This window comes from Anomaloglossus baeobatrachus, chromosome 4 (genome assembly GCF_048569485.1).
Source record: "Anomaloglossus baeobatrachus isolate aAnoBae1 chromosome 4, aAnoBae1.hap1, whole genome shotgun sequence".
Taxonomy (NCBI): domain Eukaryota; kingdom Metazoa; phylum Chordata; class Amphibia; order Anura; family Aromobatidae; genus Anomaloglossus; species Anomaloglossus baeobatrachus.
Window position 1 is genome coordinate 237318951 of NC_134356.1, and position 24108 is coordinate 237343058.

The 24108-nt window shown below is 44.0% G+C and overlaps 1 protein-coding gene across 1 annotated transcript in view; it reads left to right on the forward strand.

Moving 5' to 3' along the window:
* Positions 1-24108, forward strand: part of LOC142302376 (dynein axonemal heavy chain 3-like) — a 2626214-nt gene that overhangs the window by 2459400 nt on the left and 142706 nt on the right. The window contains exons 68-69 of the mRNA XM_075343433.1: positions 2799-2976; positions 23670-23746. Coding sequence (XP_075199548.1) covers positions 2799-2976; positions 23670-23746 — 255 coding nt within the window. The remainder of the gene's footprint in view (positions 1-2798; positions 2977-23669; positions 23747-24108) is intronic.

Sequence of the window (24108 nt, forward strand, 5' to 3'; positions counted from 1 at the left end):
AAGTCTGACCACATATTCTCAAGTGGACTGAGGTCTGGGCTTTGACTAGACCATTCCAATACATTTACACGTTTCCCCTTATACCACTTGAGTGTTGCTTTAGCAATATGCTTTAGGTGAGTCATTGTCTTGTGGGTAGGTGTACCTCCGTTCTAGTCTCAAATTACTGACAGACTGAAATATGGTTTTCTCAGAATATCCCTGTATTTCACATCACCTATCTTCCCCTTGACTCTGACCATTTTCACTTTCTCTGCTGCCGATAAACATCCCCATAGTATGATGCTGCCACCACAATTTTTCACTGTGGGGATGGTTTTCTAGGGATGATGATCTGTATTGTGTTGGCACCACACATAGTGTTTACCTTGGTGGCCAAAAAGATCAATTTTGGTTTACGCTGACCATAGTACTCTGAAGCTGCTTCATGGTTACCTTTGGTCTCTGTGCTGCCTTGTTGAGGTTTGTTGTGGTACTATGTTTTTTTCCATTTGATGATAATGGATTTGATGGTGCTCTGGGGAATCAACAGAGATTGGAATATTTTTTTTTATAAGCCAACCCTGAGTTGTTCTATTGAACAACATTGTCCCTGACTTGTTTGGAGATCTCCTTGGTCTTCATGGTATTATTTCATGAGTGGTACCTCTTTCTTATTGGTGTTGCAGCCTCTGTGGCCTTTCAGAAAAGGTGTGTATATACTGACAGACCATGTGACACTTAGATTGCACCTAGGTGGACTTCCTTTTAGTAAGCATGTGACTTATGAAGGTAATTGCTTGCACCAGAAGGCTAAATAGCAAAAGGGGTCAATACATAAGCATATGCCAATTTTTAGTTATTTGATCCCATAAAATTAATTTTGGCCTAGGATTGTTTTCTTACTTCACTTCCCCAACTTAGACTATTTAGTGCTGATGCATCACACACAAATCTAATTACAAAAATATTTAAATACAGTTTTTAATGTAACAAAATAAGTAAAAAGCCAAGGGGTGAATACTTTTGCAAGCCACTGTAGACCCTCTGCTTGCTTCACAATTTGCCCACTAAGGCCTCATAGCATTATTCTCGATTCCTGCTTTTCAAATGCAGAGTAGAAATGAATTGATACCTTTGCACAATCCCAGTCCATGATCCAGGTGAATGCTTCTTGGCCATGGTCAGGAGCTGCTCAAATTTCTTCCGGGTTCCCAAGTACAGTGCTTTATTTGCTGGCCTAGTGTGACATCATCTGTGTGCCATGCAGCATAGCAAATCATAAGTTGAACCTGGGATCCCATAAGGTCAGGCACTTTGGGCAGCTCCTGCCCATAGCCAGAGCGTACAGACGTAGAACGCGGACCGGGGTTACATGAAGCGATCCACTGATCTGTGATGTAGAGCTTGTTTTTCTCCCACAGATTTATATGAAACACATTTAAAAATATTCTGGCCTTAATTTAGAGGTATTCTCCCCATTTAGTTTTGTTTTAGGGAATAACAGAGTTTTTCTTATAGGCACTTTACCTAATGTGGACCTGAAATAACCATTGTTCCCTTAAAGCTGTGCAGATCCCCTGAGTTCACCTCTTACTAAACAAACTCCTAAATCACTTCAGCCCTATAGTTACAACTGCACAGTTTTCTTTATCCCCTCCCTTTACTGATCTCCATAATAACAAGAACCTAAGCCATGAGTGTTAAAGTGTATATCCAGAACTTTTTAAAAAAAATGTACAAAAGCACTAACAGGCAGGCAGTTGCTATCTGCTTGTCTGTTGTGTCTGTCCATTGTTCGCTGGCACATAGTGGTCACAGACCACTCCTGCCAGCGCTTCAGTTGCTTCTGCTGACATCACGTCAACAGAGCGGTGTGTTCTTTTCCACTCTGCTGTGTAGACGGGGTAGAATGACCAATGTCATGCTGATTGACAGCCAGTTCCCTCAGTTAGGCAGCGGGGAGCCGGCTATCAAACAGCATGACGTTGGCCATACTGCTCTATCTACACAGCAGAGTGGAAAAGACGATTCAGTATAAGAAAAGACATGAACTACACATCCAAATATTAGAAATTGATTATATATTGATAGTAGTGGGGTTATACATGTTGAGTAAAATGTTAACTAAGAACCTTGTGTTCAGTTTTGTAAATTATGCTTTACCGCATTAGATTAACATATCATATTTGGATGCACGGTTCATGCTTTTCTCTACAGTTATCTTATACAAGGTATACAATTTGTTTAACCTTTTTACTACTCTAATCTTCCCTAGAGATCTTAGAACTAACTCTTTGACCACACTGGATCACAAAGTACACAAAGTATCATTAAATTCACTGCTGTAGACCACCAGGAATGCTGCTATAAACCCCCTTACTTCCCTAGACCACAATGGACAGTTGCATTACCAATAAGTGCCTTAGAACATGCCGCTTTGCTCTGTGAAAGGCCTTTAATACTCAGAGGAGTTTGTCTTACTGATTTACATATTCATAATTACCAAGAATGTGTAAGAACTTTGTCCCATTAATTAAAGCATCAGCAGACTCATTATCCATTTAGGTTTTATTAGTGTTATTTACAATGAGGATTACATTCCATTTATACTCAGTTAAACTGAGTCTCCACATCTCTGCATAATAGCATTCTTTATATTCCATTTACCCAAATACTACTCCTAAAATTATTGTTTAACTCTTAACTATCCAAAACATATTGATATTTCATACCCGTTGTGGATAATGCATAGTAATTGCCCCAATATGTCTGCTGTTTATTACTAATTTTTTTGTTTTTCTATGATTCATTTTTAGGTCATTCCAGCAGTTCAGCAATTTATCATTGAGAAAATGGGTCCAGCTTATGTTGACCCACCAACATTTGACCTTCAACGAAGTTACATGGACTCTACCTCTAGCATACCCCTGATATTCGTCTTGTCATCAGGAGCTGATCCATTAGAACTGCTAATTAAATTTGCAGATGAACAAGGTATTGATACTTACATTATTAGCAGCTATGTTTACTAGACATGAATGGATTCATCAAAATTAAAATTCATCTATTTGTGTGTTTTTTTTCTCTGGAAATTCGATTTAGGCTGCAGTCACACTTACGCGTGACTCGCGAGAGGATCGCATCGCACTGCCCGGACCGGCCATCCACTCTCCTGATAGGAGCTTATCACCTCCATAGTAATACATGAAGCTGCATGCTACTGTCAGAAGAGCTGCCGGCCAATTCAGGCACTGCAATGCAATCATTTCGCGAGTCACACGCAAGTGAGACTTAAGCTTTATGGAGAATTTATTCTCTGGGAGTTTAAAGTCCTTTGTTAGGCCCTGTGCGCACGCTGCGGATTTACCGCAGATTTTGATGCGGATCTGCCGCGGATTTGCTATAGAAAATGTGTCTAACATTGCTGCAGTCATTCCCCAGCAATTTCTATGCATTTTAAAAAATGCTGTGCGCACACTGTGTTTTTTTATACTCGCGGATTTACCTGCGGATTTTCCGCTGCGGAATTAATGAGCATGTCACTTCTTATCCGCAGGTACCTGCGGTTTTTTCCATAGATAATGGTAAAAATATGCAGGGACCAACCTGCGGAAAATAACCGCATGCGGATTTTGCTGTGGTTTTGGTACGCTTTTTTTTCCCGTGGGTGTGGGATTCTTTAAGAGGGTCTGGATTTTCCTTAAGAAAGAGGCACTTTCTAGTGCGCACATAGCCTTATGCTGTTATTATGCTCTATTACCCTATTGCACCTATTAGGCAAATGTGGTTACTCGTGGGTTTTTTTTTCCATTGCGTTTTTCAATGAGCTTTTTACATGCATTTTTGATGCTGCACTTTGTGTTTTTTTTGGTATGTCATGTTATAAACAGGTAAAAATTAGGGATGATCGAATACCTCAAATATTCGGCTTTGTGAATATTTGCCAAATAGGTCGCCGCTATTCGACTATTCGTGAATATTCGATGCGCAATGTAAGTCTATGGGAAACCCGAATAACAACTATTTGGAACTATTCGGGCTTCCCATAGACTTACATTGCACATTGAATATTCGCATAGCGGCGAACTATTCGTCGGATATTCGTGAAGCCAAATATTTGAGGTATTCGATCACCCCTAGTAAAAATGCTCTGGTTTTGATACTTCTTGATATCTGGCTTTGACAAATCTTTAGTTATACAGTCATATGAAAAAGTTTGGGCACCCCTATTAATGTTAACCTTTTTTCTTTATAACAATTTGGGTTTTTGCAACAGCTATTTCAGTTTCATATATCTAATAACTGATGGACTGAGTAATATTTCTGGATTGAAATGAGGTTTATTGTACTAACAGAAAATGTGCAATCCGCATTTATACAAAATTTGACCGATGCAAAAGTATGGGCACCCTTATCAATTTCTTGATTTGAACACTCCTACCTACTTTTTACTGACTTACTAAATGACTAAATTGGTTTTGTAACCTCATTGAGCTTTGAACTTCATAGTCAGGTGTATCCAATCATGAGAAAAGGTATTTAAGGTGGCCACTTGCAAGTTGTTCTATTTGAATCTCCTATGAAGAGTGGCATCATGGGCTCCTCAAAACAACTCTCAAATGATCTGAAAGCAAAGATTATTCAACATAGTTGTTCAGGGGAAGGATACAAAAAGTTGTCTCAGAGATTTAAACTGTCAGTTTCTACTGTGAGGAACATAGTAAGGAAATGGAAGAACACAGGTACAGTTCTTGTTAAGCCCAGAAGTGGCAGGCCAAGAAAAATATCAGAAAGGCAGAGAAGAAGAATGGTGAGAACAGTAAAGGACAATCCACAGACCACCTCCAAAGACCTGCAGCATCATCTTGCTGCAGATGGTGTCAATGTGCATCGGTCAACAATACAGCGCACTTTGCACAAGGAGAAGCTGTATGGGAAAGTGATTCGAAAGAAGCCGTTTCTGCAAGCACGCCACAAACAGAGTCGCCTGATGTATGCAAAACCACATTTGGACAAGCCAGTTACATTTTGGAAGAAGGTCCTGTGGACTGATGAAACAAAGATTGAGTTGTTTGGTCATACAAAAAGGCGTTATGCATGGAGGCAAAAAAAGACGGCATTCCAAAAAAAGCACTTGCTACCCACAGTAAAATTTGGTGGAGGTTCCATCATGCTTTGGGGCTGTGTGGCCAATGCTGGCACCGGGAATCATGTTAAGGTTGAGGGTCGCATGGATTCAACTCAGTATCAGCAGATTCTTGACAATAATGTGCAACAATCAGTGACGAAGTTGAAGTTACGCAGGGGATGGATATTTCAACAAGACAATGATCCAAAACACTGCTCCAAATCTACTCAGGCACTCTTGCAGAGGAACAATTACAATGTTCTGGAATGGCCATCCCAGTCCCCAGACCTGAATATCATTGAAAATCTGTGGGATGATTTGAACGGGCTGTCCATGCTCGGCGACCATCAAACTTAACTGACCTGGAATTGTTTTGTAAACAGGAATGGTCAAATATACCTTCGTCCAGGATCCTGGAACTCATTAAAAGCTACAGGAAGCAACTAGAGGCTGTTATTTTTGCAAAAGGAGGATCTGCAAAATATTATTGTCACTTTTATGTTGTGGTGCCCATAATTTTGCACCGGTCAAATTTTGTATGAATTCATATTGCACATTTTCTGTTAGTACAATAAACCTCATTTCAATCCAGAAATATTATTCAGTCCATCAGTTATTAGATATATGAAACTGAAATAGCTGTTGCAAAAACCCAAATTGTTATAAAGAAAAAAGGTTAACATTAATAGGGGTGCCCAAACTTTTTCATATGACTGTATACATATATGTGGAATACATGCATTTTTGTTGCATTTCTGGGGCAGAAATGCACTAAAAACGCATGCATTATTTACTTGTGGATTTTCTACAGCTAATAAAATTCTATATGGAAAATGTGCCCAAAAACTCAAAGTAGTTGCAAGAAAAACTGACATATTGCGAGGTTGAAACATGCACCGCAGATCACCTTATGCTGTGTTAACCCCTTCCACTCTTTCTATTTTTTGTTTTTCTCCTACCTTTGAAGAGCCATAACGTTTTTATTTTTCCGGCAACATAGCCGTATGGGGGCTTGTTTTTTGAGGGACGAATTGTACTATTGAATGAAACCATTACATTTACCATATTGTGTACTGAAAACTGGGAAAATAAATTTAAAGTGTGGTGAAATTGAAAAAAAAAAGTGCAATTCCACTATTTTCTTATTATTAACCATGTTCACTATATGATAAAACTGACTGGATAGTAAGATTCTGCAAGTCAGTAGGAGTTTGTAGATACCAAACATGTATAGTTTTTTTTAATATTTAAATTGGTGAAAAAAAATTATGAAATTTGTTTAAAAAAATGACACTTTTGTCTCCATTTCTTGTGAACAGTAACATTCTAATTTTTTAGGCTCTAGGGCTGTGTGAAAGCTTTTCTTGTGCCGTGAGCTGACATTTTTACTGATACTATTTTTATTAGATCCAATGTTTTAATAGCCTTTTATTACATTTTATTGCAATATTGTGGTGGCCAAAAAAGATAATTCTGTAGTTTTGAACTTTTTTCATTGTTTACCAATCAGATTAATTTATTTTATATTTTGTTGGATTGGACAATTTGGAATGTGGCGATACCAATTATGTGTATTTTTTAATTTTTTGGAAATGTTTTATTTTCAATAGGGCAAAAGGGGGGTGATTTAAAATTTTCTTTTTTTCATATTTTTTAAAAAATGTATTGTATCTAAAAAATTTTATGAACGCTGGCTCACAGTCAGTTCGTCATGACAAAGACAGGGGTCATCAGCTGACCCTCGGCTATCATGACAATCAATTGGAACCCCACAATCATGTCACGAGGCTCCGTGGAATGGCATGCTCCATGTTTAATCCCACTGTCCGAGAAAGGCAGCAGGATTTAATTAGGGCCGTTTCACAAATCCAACTTTTCTCCGGATTGGTGGATCCGGCGCACTCCAGTACAGTGTGGTACAGTCCAATGGCAGCGCAGCAACTTCCGGGTCACATGCACCGGTCACATGACAGCATGTGACCAGAGCTTGTCATGCTGCCATTGTACTGTATCACTCTGTACTGGAGTGTGCCGGATCCGCCAATCTGGCGAGAAGCCGGATGTGTGAAACAGCCCTAAGTTATCAGTGGTGGGAGGAACTTTGATCCACCCGTGGCTGTTAGAGGCTTGGCTGATCACATGAGCCAGCAAGTGCAGGGAAAGATTTAGCCTTGGCGTGCGATCCAGCATCAAAGACAAAGATATAACCTATGAAATACCGATAATGAGAGACAATTGTTATTGCGTTGCATGGTGCGGACACCTGCAGAGAAAACCCAGCATTTATACTACGTGTGAACACGGTCTCAGCGATACATATTAATCACATTTTTTATGGGTTTAATAAAGAAACATAATCAATTGCACCTTTTATTTTACATAATTTACCAATCCCCCTAAGTAATCTGATCGCTGTGTTGTTTGGATCATCACGATTACAGGGACACAAAATATGTCAATGTTATTTGCTGATTTGTGATATTAATTAAACAAAAAGCGCAAAAAAATTACATTATCCAATTTTTTTAGAATTATTTTTATTAATTTTATTAGAAGAAAAACAAATATTTTACTCTCCCTCTAAAATACAGGACATAGAGATGCTTCTCTGGATCTTTATGTCCAGCGTAATCTGCTGTGGAGTCAGAGGCTGCATTTTAGCTTCAACTATATAAAATCCTCCCTGTTCTGAAGAACTTGTGGCTCAACAGCTAGGGCTGCTATAAAATGTTTCAAAACTGCTGATTTGATTCCAAATTGAGGTGAACAAAGAAATATATTTTCATAATTGTTTTCTCATTTCTTTATAATGGCTTTATAGGAACAAATGAATCTGACTTTTTCCTTTGTCTACATAAAGACACAGTATATACAGTATCTATGTACAGTACAGATCAAAAGTTTGGATACACCTTCTCATCTCTAGAACAACTGTTAAGAGGAGACTTTGTGCAGCAGGCCTTCATGGTAAAATTAATCACAAATGTCCAGTACTTGATATTTACAACTTCAAACAAGCTTAGACTACCACAACTTGGCACCAGATATATCCAGCCAAGAAAGAAGTGATTCAATACAAAATTGCTATCAAATCATTAAATATTTTATTTATAATAATTGCATGACAATAATTATATAAACAAGAGAGCCACCTGGGGGCACATGGTTAAAGAATCATTAAAATATTATGGATCCAATCCATCGATACTATATATCAAAAAAGTGACACAGTATTATATTATTTTAGTTAGGTCCAACCCTCCATATCACACTGAATAACTATTGTAAGTCAATAATGGGTCAGGACTATGGCACCAACTATCACAATATATACATTAAACCACAAGTGTATACGTGGTGTAAACAGGTAATTTTGACATCAAATATCAACATATATATGTCACACTAAAACTCCTATCACTCAGGCAAAGTGCCCTATTAGACATTGTAAGGGTCGATGGAATATTATGGTAGAAACGGTAAACTGACCGATATGCCAGAATTTAAAGGGATACGCACAATTCCCATTTATATATCTACCTGCACATAATGGCAAATATCAGCCGGTTACCGTCCCCATATATATGTGTATTGCATCAATGCTTACCACACAACGGTAGAGGTGGAATATATTATAATGGAAACGGTATACTGACCGATATGCCAGAATTTAGAGGGATACAAACCATTCCCATTAATATTTGGACCTGCACATAATGGCAAATATTGGCCAGTTACCGTCACCATATGTATGTATTGCATCAATGCTTACCACACGACACCCATTTACAATGTCAGCCAACTATAAGGCACACTCGCCATAGTGAAGCGACAGCAGTCATTAATCAACAAGATATGGATGAGAGGTACTTACATTATTAGATGAAATGTCTGGCCATGCGTCCCACCACCCCTATGTTTTGCCGCTGCTTTATCAAAAGGGGGCGTCCTTTTGCTAAAGCAGTGGTGAAACGTACGTCAGGGGTGTGCAGGTAGATATACAAATGGGAATTGTGCGTATCCCTTTAAATTCCGGCATATCGGTCAGTTTAACGTTTCTACCATAATATTCCATCGACCCTTACAATGTCTAATAGGGCACTTTGCCTGAGTGATAGGAGTTTTAGTGTGACATATATATGTTGATATTTGATGTCAAAATTACCTGTTTACACCACGTATACACTTGTGGTTTAATGTATATATTGTGATAGTTGGTGCCATAGTCCTGACCAATTATTGACTTACAATAGTTATTCAGTGTGATATGGAGGGTTGGACCTAACTACTATAATATAATACTGTGTCACTTTTTTGATATATAGTATCGATGGATTGGATCCATAATATTTTAATGATTCTGGAACCATGTGCCCCCCAGGTGGCTCTCTTGTTTATATAATTATTGTCATGCAATTATTATGAATAAAATATTTAATGATTTGATAGCAATTTTGTATTGAATCACTTCTTTCTTGGCTGGATATTTCTGGTGCCAAGTTGTGGTAGTCTTCATGGTAAAATAGCTGCTAGAAAACCACTGCTAAGGACAGGCAACAAGCAGAAAGACTTGTTTGGGCTAAAGAACACAAGTAATGGACATTAGACCAGTGTAAATCTGTGCTTTGGTCTGATGAGTCCAAATTTGAGATCTTAGGATCCAACCACCATGTCTTTGTAGAAAAGGTGAACGGATGGACTCTACATGGCTAATTCCCACCGTGAAGCATGGAGGAGGAGGTGTGATGGTGTGGGGGTGCTTTTCTGGTGATACTCTTGGGATTTATTCAAAATTGAAGGCATACTGAACCAGCATGGCTACCACAGCATCTTGCAGCAGTGTGCTGTTCCATCCGGTTTGCGTTTAGTTGGACAATCATTCATTTTTAAACAGGACAATGACCCCAAACACACCTCCAGGCTGTGTAAGGGCTATTTGACCAAGAAGGAGAGTGATTCGTCAGAGATTCGTTAGTGTCAGGGCTGAAAATGGCGGCCAAGTATGCAATTTGCATACACCCATCCAGAATCTGACTACTGGGCATGACATCGCTCAATGCAAGTGTAGTCCCCTATAGACAGTTTTAGCCATCACATAGCCCCCTATTAAAAGTATGAGACCACACGTAGGCCCCTATAAACACCATAAGCCCAAACATAGCCTCCCTATATACAGCATGAACCCCCACATAGCCCCCTATAAACTGCATGAGCCTAAACATTGCCTCCCTATGTACAGCATGAGCCAACACATAGCCCCTTATAAACAGCATGAGCCTCCACATAACCTCTTTAGATACAGTATGAACCCCCATATAGTCCAACTAAATACAGTAGGAGCCCACACATAGCCTCCCTATAAACAGAATGAATTCACACATAGTGTCACTATATACAGTATGAGCCCCCACATAGCCCCGCTATATGCTGTATGACCTCACAAATGGCCTCCTATATATAGCATGAGCCCACATATAACCCCCCTATATACAGTATGAGCCAACACATAGCCCCCTATAAACAGCATGATATAAAGTATGAGACCACACATAGCCTCCTATATACAGAATGAGCTAACACATAGCCCACTATAAACAGCATTAGCATCCACATAGTCCCTCAATATACAGTATGAACCCCACATAGCCCAACGATATACAGTATGAGCCCTCACATAGCCCCACCATATATAGCATGAGCTCACACATAGTCTCCTACATACAGCAGGAATCCACATATAGCCTCCTTATATACAATATGAGCTCATACAGAGTCCCTTTCAAACAGCATGATCCCCCACATAACCCCCTATAAACAGCCTGAGCCTCCACATAATAATAATATAATATTTATTCATTTATATAGCGCTGTTAATTCCACAGCACTTTACATACAATGGCAACACTGTCCCCATTGGGGCTCACAATCTAGGTTCCCTATGAGTATGTTTTTGGAGTAGCCAAGCATCCATGTGCTATTCATCTTTAACATTGCAAATTATAGGATAAGCTTTGTAATGTATATATTTCTTTATTTATCTCAGAAAAACAATGACACACTAATGTTAAAAATGGGCACATGAACCAAATACAGATCCAAAACACAGATAGCACATGTACCCTATTTTTGCATACGTGACAATGATGTCTGAATGAGGGCTTAAGCTCATGAATCTGTGTTTTCATGCACTGTACACCAAATATTGATAGCATCTTCTGGTCTAAATGGATATGGTTCGTTTTGTACAGATAGGGCACCTTATGGGTATGTGCTAATTTGGAGATTCTACTCCAAAATCCACATGAAAATCAGCACAAATTCTCTTTGAACAAGCTTGCTATTAATTTCTATGGGAAATCTCGCCTATTTGTTATATCATGCTACTTTTTTCCATGTGGAAAAAGAAGAAACATGTCAATTGTTTAGTTGCTTCTGCTTGATAAAAAATCTGCACATTTGATGTCCAAATCAATTGAAGAAGAAAAAAAGCAGCCTATACAGCTATCGTTCGTTAAAAAAATGCACTAGAGAAGTTAATTTTTAAGTGGATTTTTATGTGGATTTTTCAGTTAGGAAAATGCACTTAAAAAACTTATTATACAAACATACACTAGAGGATGCAGCATAGGGCTACTGATTTCATATTGAAGCTCACTTAAAGCAACAATAAAGGCATTTTTTTTTTTATTGGAGTAGTGCTATAAATGTAAATCACCTGACCCCCTGTCTTATACTCACCTACTGCCTTCTTCATCTTTTTCCAGCATTGCTCCCTGCGGTCTCCAGCAATCTGTGACCTGTTTTATGGAGCACACTGGAAGTCACAACTCAATGTAAATCTCTGAGAGCCTCGTTCTGGCCTCATTATGGCTCTCAATAGAGATGTATTGAGAACTTATGACATACCTTGTGACTTATAATAACAAAAAAAGACAGTTGCACTCTGAAATGCTAAAGCATGCAAACAATGAATGCAAGAATATAGCTATGCATTACTGCTTAAGTTAATCTAGGAAAAATTGAGATATTTAGCATACAAAAATGACCATTTCTATATCTGCCCAGTAGCCACGTCAAGGCATATCTCATATACTGGGCACCTACACTAAACTGAAGCCTATCTCTGGGTTACAAACCTGTATGTGTATGGGCAAGTAGGAACTTGCTACTAAAGAATAAAATGACCTGTAGCTAATGGGGGTGCACAGTCAGAGGGTATGACTCAATAATCTAGACAAAAAGACTGATGGCACTCCCAATATGGAAGTGCCATCAGTCTTTTTGTCTGTAAGTTGTGACTTCCCACTAGTCAGAAGTAAAGGCCCCGTTACACGCAACAACGTATCTAACGATATATCGCCAGGGTCACGGATTCCGTGACGCACACACATCCGGCATCGTTAGCGACATTGTTGTGTGTGACACCAATTAGCGTCCATTAACGATTGAAAATACTCACCAAATCGCCCATCATTTTCACGTCATTCATTTTCAAAAAATCGTTGGTTGTTGAGGACGCATGTTGTTCGTTGTTCCTGTGGCAGCACACATTGCTATGTGTGACACCGCAGGAACGAGGAACAACACCATACTTGTGGCCACCCACAATGAGGAAGGAAGGAGGTGGGCGGGATATTCCGCCAGCTCATCTCTGCCCCTCCGCTTCTATTGGGCGGCCGCTTAGTGACGCCGCTGTGACGCCAAACGAACCTCCCCCTTAGAAAGGAGGCGGTTCGCCGGCCACAGCAACATCGCTAGGCACGTAAGTCCGTGTGGCGAGTCCTAACGATGTTGTGCACCACGAGCAGCGATTTGCCCGTGACGCACAACTGACAGGGGCGGGTGCTTTCACCAGCGACATCGCTAGCGATGTCGCTGCATGTAAAGCCCCCTTTAACGAGCACAAAATGACGTTGTGGGACCAAAGTGGCGCCGAAAAGGATGCAGCCGATGCTGGTAGTTGAGTATATAGTGGGGGATTTATATTTAAAGTGCCACTGCAGTACTAATAAAACAAACTGCTGGAGTGGTTGTTAAAGTTTTGTTTTCTCTTCAATTGTAAATACAAACTCATAATTAAAATTGCAGTATGCTTCATGGGTGGACATACATATGGAGCATTTAATAGACAGTACATACAGAAATGACATAGCAAGGTATGGCTATGCACAGTCCTAGTATTGCCATACAGCCTATCCTGCACATAGCTTATCAGGTGTAATAAAATAACTATGAAATACCCTGGTATTTTACTGGATATAACCATCAGGATAAACAATAGGAAATGTAGAATATAAGAAATAACAGGTTCCACATCATTCTCAGTATTACAGAATTAAAGCGAGAATGAGAAGCAAGACAAGTAGTCAGTTACATATTAGTGTGATGGAAACACCATTATTTTTGACAACCTGCCAGGTTTCTGCAAGTTAATAGTGAAAGGATATGAAAACAAGCCAAATAATCACATTTCCATTTAGTCCAAACAAACTATCTTTCTGGAATTTCTCTTTTTCTCGATTTGATCCTTTTACTGTTCTTGTAAGCCATCACTTTGGGCTATGTCCTAAATTTGTCAAGGGGTATAGCATTTTATCATTCATTTCTACAATTCATAGAAATAGATATTCAGAACACTGATGTGCTTAAACGATCTGCAGGTTCTGGAAGAAAGGAAACTGACAGCTATTGCTGGGTTTTATACCAGTTTGTTAGGCTGCTTGTTTTCTGATTTTTTTAAAGTGGTGACTGCGTATTATAAGGAAACATGATGGCAGTAAATTGGTTATTAGCTTGTTTATGTTGTATGTCTCCTTATGTCCCACAAAAGTATTTTATCTGTTTCAATACTAACAGTAGACACGGTCTAAAACCACTATACACTCAGTTAACAGGGCAATTGACTAATGTAGCAGACAAAGCCACTTTGTGCTCTATGGCATCCATGTTGGCACTGTCCACCTTCTCGAGTGTGGTCAACTGCTTTTTTGTGTTTGACTCGTGTGGCAAAAACGCAATGCAACCCTTGCTTAAAGAGGTTGTCCTCTAGTTTTACATTGATGGCCTATCCTTTGGATAAGTCATCAATGTCTGATCAGCTGGATCCGACACCCTTCGCACCCCCGCTGATCAGCTGTTCCCAGTCCCAGTGGTGGCAGCAGGCAGCTGGAAATGCTCATTTCCGGAGCTGCTCTATCCGCTGATAGTGGCTAGTGGCCGGGTACTGCACATCCAACTCCCATTCAGATCAATAGGTGGTGGATATGTGTCACGGCCGGGCGGTCGGGCCGACCCAGGAGGTGGATCCACTGGACCGAACTCTTAAGATGGTGGTAGGGAGTCCGGCAGCTGAAGCACTGATGGGCAGCAGAACAGTCCGTGCAAGTGAAGGCAGCGGAGGAGTCCCTGGGACCACGGTGTCACAGATGGTAGTCCTGGTGACGTAGCTCAGGTTCGGAAGCCGAGATGATATCAGGCGGGGTCCGGAACCTCAGGAGCGAGATGACGGGTCACCGCAGGGATCCGAGATGGTACGGACTGTCAGATGGCAGACGGACAGTGTGCGGGGTTCAGGATACGGCAGACGGGATGGCGAGGCAGGTACGGCTCTACAAAGAGAGATAGGTGAGTACAGGCACATAAACACCAGGAGACCTGACTCCTAGCTCAGGGAACACGAAGATCAGGCCCCGCCCCCTTGGACACTAACCCCCTTTATACCCAGTACCTGTTCAACCTAATTTCCTGTTAATGGACGCTGGCCCTTTAAGAAAGGGTCAGTGACCGCGCGCGCGCCCTAACGCGCATGCGCGCCGCCCGGGTGCCAGAAGCCAGGGAAGGAGGCTGAGGGGAGGACGCAGGGGAGCCGGCCAGGTCCTGGGAAGCCGTCGGGCGCCGGGATCGGGGACCAGGGGGCCTGGGACGGACGGAATCCGGGGGCTGAGGAGCGGGCAGCGTGGCAGGTGAGCCGGGGAGCGGGGGTGAGGACCCGGGGAGCGTGACAGTACCCCCCCCCACGCCCCCCACCCCGCAACCGGGACATGAAGGCACGGATAAGAGGAGTGCCCACGTTCTCCCTGGGCTCCCAAGACCTATCCTCAGGACCATACCCCTCCCAGTCCACCAGGAAGAACTGCCGACCTCGTACGGTCTTCATGGCCACGATATCCCTTACCGCATAGATGTCGTCATCGGCAATAGGTGGAGGGGCCGGACTGGCAGCATTGGAGAAGGGACCAAGGACCACCGGCTTGAGCAGGGAGACGTGGAATGAGTTGGGTATCCTCATCGTGGCCGGGAGCTGTAGCTTGTAGGAAACCTCATTGATCTTGCTGAGGACTTTAAACGGCCCAATGTAGCGAGGACCCAGCTTGTATGACGGTATCTTCAGGCGGACGTACTGGGAAGCAAGCCAGACGAGGTCTCCAGGAGAGAAACACGGAGGGTCTAGACGCCTTTTGTCAGCGTGTTTCTTCATCCGCTGGGAAGCGCGTCCAAGGGACGCCTTGACAGAGTCCCAAATGGTAGCGAAGTCACGGGCTACAGTATCAGCCGCAGGGACATCCGAAGAAGGGGATATAGGCAATGGAACGGAGGGCTGAAGTCCGTAAACGACATGGAAGGGAGATTTGGAGGACGACTCACTGATGTGGTGGTTATGTGAGAACTCAGCCCAAGGCAGAAGCGTGGACCAGTCGTCGTGATGGGTGTTGACATAGTGACGTAAGAAGGATGTCAAGATTTGATTGACCCTCTCCACTTGGCCATTAGACTGAGGATGGTATGCGGAAGAAAAGTCCAGAGTTACTCCCAGGTGTTTGCAGAGCGCCCTCCAGAAGCGGGAGGTGAACTGAGTTCCTCTGTCGGACACGATGTGGGATGGAAAGCCATGCAAGCGGAAGATGTGATGGATATAGGCTTCCGCGAGTTCCTGAGCAGAGGGCAGTCCAGCCATGGGGATGAAGTGGGCCATTTTGGAGAACCGGTCCACCACGACCCATATGACTGTGTGTCCAGAGGATAATGGCAAGTCCGTAATAAAGTCCATCGCAATGTGTTGCCAGGGAACTGAGGGTATCGGTAGAGGCAGCAGACGGCCATAGGGCAGGTGTTTGGGCGTCTTGTTCCTGGCACAAGAGGAGCAGGCAGAGACAAAGGCGGCGACGTCAGTGCGAAGGGATGGCCACCAGTAATGGCGTACAATCGCACCCCATGTTCTCTTCTGGCCTGCATGGCCGGCTGTTTTTGAGGCATGACCCCAGTGTAACACTTTTTGCCTGTCGGTCTCCGAGACATAGGTCTTCCCGGGTGGTATCTGGGCCAGAGTGACGGGAGCCACCGGAACAATCTTGCTAGGAGGGATGATAGGTTGGGTAGTCTCTTCCTCCTGCTCCATGGACATGAGGGACCTAGACAAGGCATCGGCGCGTATATTCTTGTCCGCGGGTCGGAAGTGGAGCTGGAAGTCAAACCTGGCAAAGAATAAGGACCACCTGGCTTGCCGCGGGTTCAGTCGCTGAGCGGACCGCAGGTATTCCAGGTTCTTGTGGTCCGTGTAGATGGTCACGGGGTACACTGCTCCTTCCAGGAGGTAGCGCCACTCCTCCAGAGCTAGTTTGACCGCCAATAATTCTCGGTCACCGATGGTGTAATTCCGTTCTGGTGCTGAGAAGCTCTTAGAAAAGAAACCGCAAGTCACCATCTTCCCGGAGGAGGATTTTTGCATGAGCACTGCTCCGGCTCCTGAGGAGGAGGCATCCACCTCCAAGGTGAACTGGCGGTTTAACTCCGGTCGGTGGAGTACAGGAGAGGAGGCGAAAGCTCGCTTCAAAGAGCAAAACGCGGCGTCGGCCGCAGGTGACCAGTCCTTTGGTTTAGCCTCCTTTTTGGTCAAAGCGGAGAGAGGGGCAGTCAGGGCGGAGAAGTGCGGGATAAACTGGCGGTAGTAGTTGGCGAATCCCAGGAACCGTTGGATTGCCTTCAGTCCAGAAGGAGGAGGCCAGTTGAGTATGGAGGAGACCTTCTTTGGATCCATCTGCAACCCAGTACCCGAGATGATGTATCCCAGGAAAGGGAGAGAAGACTGCTCAAAGACGCACTTCTCATATTTGGCGTAGAGACGATTCTCTCTCAGTCTTTGTAGAACCAGCTTTACGTTCTCTCTGTGGGTCTGGAGGTCCGGAGAGAAGACAAGGATGTCATCCAGATAAACTACTACACAGAGGTAGAGGAGGTCCCGGAATATGTCGTTCACCAGTTCTTGGAATACGGCAGGAGCGTTACACAGACCGAAGGGCATCACGCAGTATTCGTAGTGCCCGTCGCGAGTATTAAATGCGGTCTTCCATTCGTCCCCAGAGCGGATACGAACTAGGTTGTAGGCACCCCGAAGATCCAATTTGGTGAACACACGGGCTCCTCTGAGCCGGTCGAACAATTCGGGGATGAGCGGTAGGGGGTACTTGTTTTTTATGGTGATCTGATTCAAGCCCCGGTAGTCAATGCATGGGCGTAGGTCACCCTCTTTCTTCTTAACGAAGAAGAAGCCTGCTCCCGCAGGAGAGGAGGATCTCCGGATGAATCCCTTTGCCAGGCTTTCCGTGATGTATGTGGACATGGCCCTGGTTTCCGCTGGAGACAACGGATATATCCGTCCTCGAGGTGGTGTTGTTCCTGGGAGCAGGTCGATGGCGCAATCGTAGGGACGGTGTGGCGGAAGTACCTCAGACTCCTTCTTGTCAAAAACGTCCGCGAAGGACCAATAGGCCGAGGGCAGTTCCGGTAGGTTCTCTGGAGCCGGGGGACGTCGGATTGGTTGTAGGGACTTTAGACATCTCTCATGACAGGCAGAGCCCCAACGAGTGATTTCGCCAGTACCCCAGCTGACTGATGGTTCGTGTGTCCGCAACCAAGGAAGTCCCAGCAGGATTTGATGGGACATGTGTGGAAGGACATAGAGAGCGATGTTCTCGGTGTGCAGAGCACCTATACGCAATTCCACCGGCTTGGTGATCCAGGAGATGGTATCAGAGAGGGGTCTCCCATCCACCGAGGCAATCATTAGGGGCTTATCGAGTGGAGTAACAGGCAGCTGGTACTTGTCCACCGTGGCCTGCTGGATAAAATTGCCTGCTGCTCCGGAGTCGAGGTATGCCTCAGCCGTGAAGCGCGTCTCTCCTGTTGACACTTGTACCGTCCACATAACTGGGTCTGAGAGAGTCCCAGCACCTAGGGTGGCCTCTCCTACCAACCCTAGGCTTTGGAGTTTCCCGGCCTTTCCGGACAGGAGCGTAAGAGATGTGTGCCCTCTCCGCAGTAAAAGCAGAGGCCTTTGGCGAGCCGCTCTGCTCTACGTTGGTCAGACTGTCGTACTCGGTCAACCTGCATGGGCTCGTGGACAGGAATCCCAGCTGTTGAAGAGTGAGGCACAGAGGACTTCTGTGGAGGAGGGGAGTGCCGTACTGCACGTCTCTCACGATACAGCTCTTTGGAGCGTTCCTGGAAACGAATGTCCACTCGAGTGGCTAGGGCAATCAGGGCATCTAGGGTGGAGGGCACGTCACGACCCGCCAACTCATCCTTGATGCGACTCGAGAGTCCTTCCCAGAAGGCGGCTGTCAGGGCCTCATTATTCCACCCGAGTTCAGAAGCCAAAGTACGGAAACGGATGGCATATTGACCCACCGTCAGTGTTCCTTGACGTAGGCGGAGGAGGGATGAAGCAGACGCAGAGGCGCGTCCCGGCTCGTCGAAGGTGCTGCGAAAGGCCTGCAGGAACTCTTGAAGGTTCTTGGTCATGGGGTCCTCCTTCTCCCACAAGGGGTTCATCCACGCCAGCGCCTCGCCCTCCAGATGAGACATTATAAAGGCGACCTTGGCTTGGTCAGAGGCGAACAGATGTGGCAGCTGCGTGAAATGAAGGGAACACTGGTTTATGAAGCCCCTGCAGGTCTGGGGATCTCCAGCATAACGAGGTGGTGACGCCAAACGGAGACGGGAAGCATCTGAAGAGGCTGCCACTGGTGCGGGAGCCATGGCTTGCATAGCTGGGGACCTGGGTGCCGCAGGCGTCATTGATGCTTGTAACGTGTACAGGCGGGTGTCCACGGAGGTCATAAATTGCAACATGCGGGTCTGGACTTCATGCTGACGTCGGAGTTCCTCTTGCAAGGCCGCTAGTGCTGCAGCGGGATCCATGGCCTGATCTTACTGTCACGGCCGGGCGGTCGGGCCGACCCAGGAGGTGGATCCACTGGACCGAACTCTTAAGATGGTGGTAGGGAGTCCGGCAGCTGAAGCACTGATGGGCAGCAGAACAGTCCGTGCAAGTGAAGGCAGCGGAGGAGTCCCTGGGACCACGGTGTCACAGATGGTAGTCCTGGTGACGTAGCTCAGGTTCGGAAGCCGAGATGATATCAGGCGGGGTCCGGAACCTCAGGAGCGAGATGACGGGTCACCGCAGGGATCCGAGATGGTACGGACTGTCAGATGGCAGACGGACAGTGTGCGGGGTTCAGGATACGGCAGACGGGATGGCGAGGCAGGTACGGCTCTACAAAGAGAGATAGGTGAGTACAGGCACATAAACACCAGGAGACCTGACTCCTAGCTCAGGGAACACGAAGATCAGGCCCCGCCCCCTTGGACACTAACCCCCTTTATACCCAGTACCTGTTCAACCTAATTTCCTGTTAATGGACGCTGGCCCTTTAAGAAAGGGTCAGTGACCGCGCGCGCGCCCTAACGCGCATGCGCGCCGCCCGGGTGCCAGAAGCCAGGGAAGGAGGCTGAGGGGAGGACGCAGGGGAGCCGGCCAGGTCCTGGGAAGCCGTCGGGCGCCGGGATCGGGGACCAGGGGGCCTGGGACGGACGGAATCCGGGGGCTGAGGAGCGGGCAGCGTGGCAGGTGAGCCGGGGAGCGGGGGTGAGGACCCGGGGAGCGTGACAATATGAAGTATGCAGCCGAAGGCGTAGCAGCTCCGGAACTGAGCATTTCCGACTGCCTGCTTCCGCTGCCGGGGCCAGGAACAGCTGATCGACAGGGGTGCTGGGTGTCAGACCCTAGCCAATCAGACATTGATGACCAATCCTAAGGGGTACTTTGCACACTACGATATCGCAGGTGCGATGTCGGTGGGGTCAAATCGAAAGTGACGCACATCCAGCGTTGCTGTCGATATCGTAGTGTGTAAATCCTTTATGATACGATTAACGAGCGCAAAAGCGTCGTAATCGTATCATCGGTGTAGTGTCCGACATTTCTATAATGTAGCTGCAGCGACGGTACGATGTTGTTCCTTGTTCCCCTGCGGCAGCACACATCACTGTGTGAGAAGCCGCAGGAGCGAGGAACATCTACCTGCGTCACCGCGGCTCACGCCGGCTATGCGGAAGGACAGAGGTGGGCGGGATGTTTACGTCCCGCTCATCTCCGCCCCTCTGCTTCTATTGGCCGCCTGCTGTGTGACATTGCTGTGACACCACACGACCCGCCCCCTTAGTGAGGAGGTGGGTCGCCGGCCAGAGCAACGTCCCAGGGCAGATGAGTGCATGTGAAGCTGCCGTAGCGATAATGTTCGCTACGGCAGCAATCACAAGATATCGCTGCTGCGACGGGGGCAGGGACTATCGTGCTCGGCATCGCAAGCATCGGCTTGCAATGTCGTAGTGTGCAAAGTTCCCCTAAGGATAACCTATCAATGTAAAAGTAGTGGATAACCTTTTTAAGATAAAAACTTATACAGTATATATTAGGATATACAGTGCCTACAAGTAGTATTCAACCCCCTGCAGATTTAGCAGGTTTACACATTCGGAATTAACTTGGCATTATGACATTTGGACTGTAGATCAGCCTGGAAGTGTGAAATGCACTGCAGCAAAAAAGAATTTTATTTCTTTTTTTTTTTTTTTTTTTTTTTAAATTGTGAAAAGTTCATTCAGAGGGTCAATTATTATTCAACCCCTCAAACCACAAGAATTCTGTTTGGTTCCCCTAAAGTATTAAGAAGTATTTCAGGCACAAAGAACAATGAGCTTCACATGTTTGGATTAATTATCTCTTTTTCCAGCCTTTTCTGACTAATTAAGACCCTCCCCAAACTTGTGAACAGCACTCATACTTGGTCAACATGGGAAAGACAAAGGTGCATTCCAAGGCCATCAGAGACAAGATCGTGGAGGGTCACAAGCCTGGCAAGGGGTACAAAACCCTTTCCAAGGAGTTGGGCCTACCTGTCTCCACTGTTGGGAGCATTATCCGGAAGTGGAAGGCTTATGGAACTACTGTTAGCCTTCCACGGCCTGGACAGCCTTTGAAAGTTTCCACCTGTGCCGAGGCCAGGCTTGTCCGAAGAGTCAAGGCTAACCCAAGGACAACAAGGAAGGAGCTCCGGGAAGATCTCATTGCAGTGGGGACATTAGTTTCAGTCAATACCATAAGTAACGTACTCCACCGCAATGGTCTCCGTTCCAGACGAGCCCGTAAGGTACCTTTACTTTCAAAGCATCATGTCAAGGCTCGTCTACAGTTTGCTCATGATCACTTGGAGGACTCTGAGACAGACTGGTTCAAGGTTCTCTGGTCTGATGAGACCAAGATCGAGATCTTTGGTGCCAACCACACACGTGACGTTTGGAGACTGGATGGCATTGCATACGACCCCAAGAATACCATCCCTACAGTCAAGCATGGTGGTGGCAGCATCATGCTGTGGTGCTGTTTCTCAGCCAAGGGGCCTGGCCATCTGGTCCGCATCCATGGGAAGATGGATAGCATGGCCTACCTGGAGATTTTGGCCAAGAACCTCCGCTCCTCCATCAAGGATCTTAAGATGGGTCGTCATTTCATCTTCCAACAAGACAACGACCCAAAGCCCACAGCCAAGAAAACCAAGGCCTGGTTCAAGAGGGAAAAAAATCAAGGTGTTGCAGTGGCCTAGTCAGTCTCCTGACCTTAACCCAATTGAAAACTTGTGGAAGGAGCTCAAGATTAAAGTCCACATGAGACACCCAAAGAACCTAGATAACTTGGAGAAGAGCTGCATGGAGGAGTGGGCCAAGATAACTCCAGAGACCTGTGCCGGCCTGATCAGGTCTTATAAAAGACGATTATTAGCTGTAATTGCAAACAAGGGTTATTCCACAAAATATTAAACCTAGGGGTTGAATAATAATTGACCCACACTTTTATGTTAAAAATTTATTAAAATTTAACTGAGCAACATAACTTGTTGGTTTGTAAGATTTATGCATCTGTTAATAAATCCTGCTCTTGTTTGAAGTTTGCAGGCTCTAACTTATTTGCATCTTATCAAACCTGCTAAATCTGCAGGGGGTTGAATACTACTTGTAGGCACTGTATATATATATATATATATATATATATATATATATATATATGTATGTATGTATATATATACTCAACTGAGTAGTGCCTGACAATTAGCTTTATATGTTGTGGGGTTTTTTTTGTTTTTTTTTATTATGCTTCCAAAAGTAACACATGCTATGCCAGCTCCTATCTGAATCTTCATTTGTCGATTTCTTCCTGGAGACAGCGTGCGCTTACGGGTCACACAATCATGATGCCTACAAGGTTCCATCTGCATATCAATCGATTATACAAATTACTTCATTTGGGATACTGAGGTGAAAAAAACTCACCAAATACTCAAAATGTGCTTATGGCCTAAAACTCATTTGGAGATGTGTTTTTGGTGGGGTCTGTGTCACTTTTTCTTAAAAATGTAGCATTCTGTGGCTATTACTGTTTTCTTGTGTTTTCTTATAACCAAAGCTGTAGAACATGAAAAACTGCATAAAAAAAGTAAATCTACATTTAAATTTGAATTTCAGAATCCTTTTAGAAATTGGAAGGCTCTTTTGCAGATTTCATCATTTTCACCAGAAGAAAAAGTGTTGAATGTTTCACTATTTTTTTTCATTAAAAACCTGGTCATCCTAATGAAAATCAAATTAAATTAATTCCTTTTCGAGCCAATGGGTTTTGCTGGGCACCATTTGTGTCCATCATGTGGTACCCATTTCTTGCATAAATTCCATTTTTCTGTGCCATTAATGGAACAGACAAATGCAATTTTTAATACTATTCAAAACCTAGCCTTACAAATGTGTAAGGAATTAAAAAACTATGCTTAAAATTCATGGTGTTTTTACAAGAGAAAAAACTGTGCATAAAGGAGGTCTTGGTATCTAAGTGCATTAAGTGTTAATCGCCATGTTCCCTTCTTCCTTGATCATTTGTAATGTATCCAGAAGTAATTCTAAAGCTTACGCCTTGTTTAGTATTTATCTGTCAGATTCTTATTTCTCCTGATATTGTGCTGGTAATCTATCTCCATTTTATCTTGGATTAAGAAGAACAGCAGCTGTAGAATCAATGTACAATAGCATTATTCTTGGTGAATGGTTTGATTTTTTTTTTTAAGAACACAGAGAAGCAAGAGATTTGTATTGCCTAGAATCCATCACGTCTCACTACTTAAGACTTCATTTCAGTAGTAAACACATTTTTACCTGAATTTTTTTTCTTTTACAGAGATGGGGGGTATGAATCTTCAAACAATTTCATTGGGTCAAGGGCAAGGTCCTATTGCTCGAAAAATGATTGAGAAGGTAAGATGTTTCCCATAATTACATGATTGATGACAATTAAGCTAGCCATACCATATCCGGTTTTACAGATCCATGTGAGATCTGAGGAGCTGATGCTCACTCATTAATATAAGGGTGTTTTTGATGTTGATTGAGGAGTGAATTCATAAGATGTCTTCCTAAATATATTTTTCCTATTTACTTTCTATACATTCCATACATTACTTTCAAAAACTGCATCAAAATGGCATATGTAAAAGCACCCGAAGTAAATATTAAACATGAAGATTTTGTAACCAGTTGGAAAACCACAGAAACCATTTTTTATTAGGTTTAGGTCAGTAGACTGTAGAAAATATATTTAACCTTTTTTTTCCAAGGAA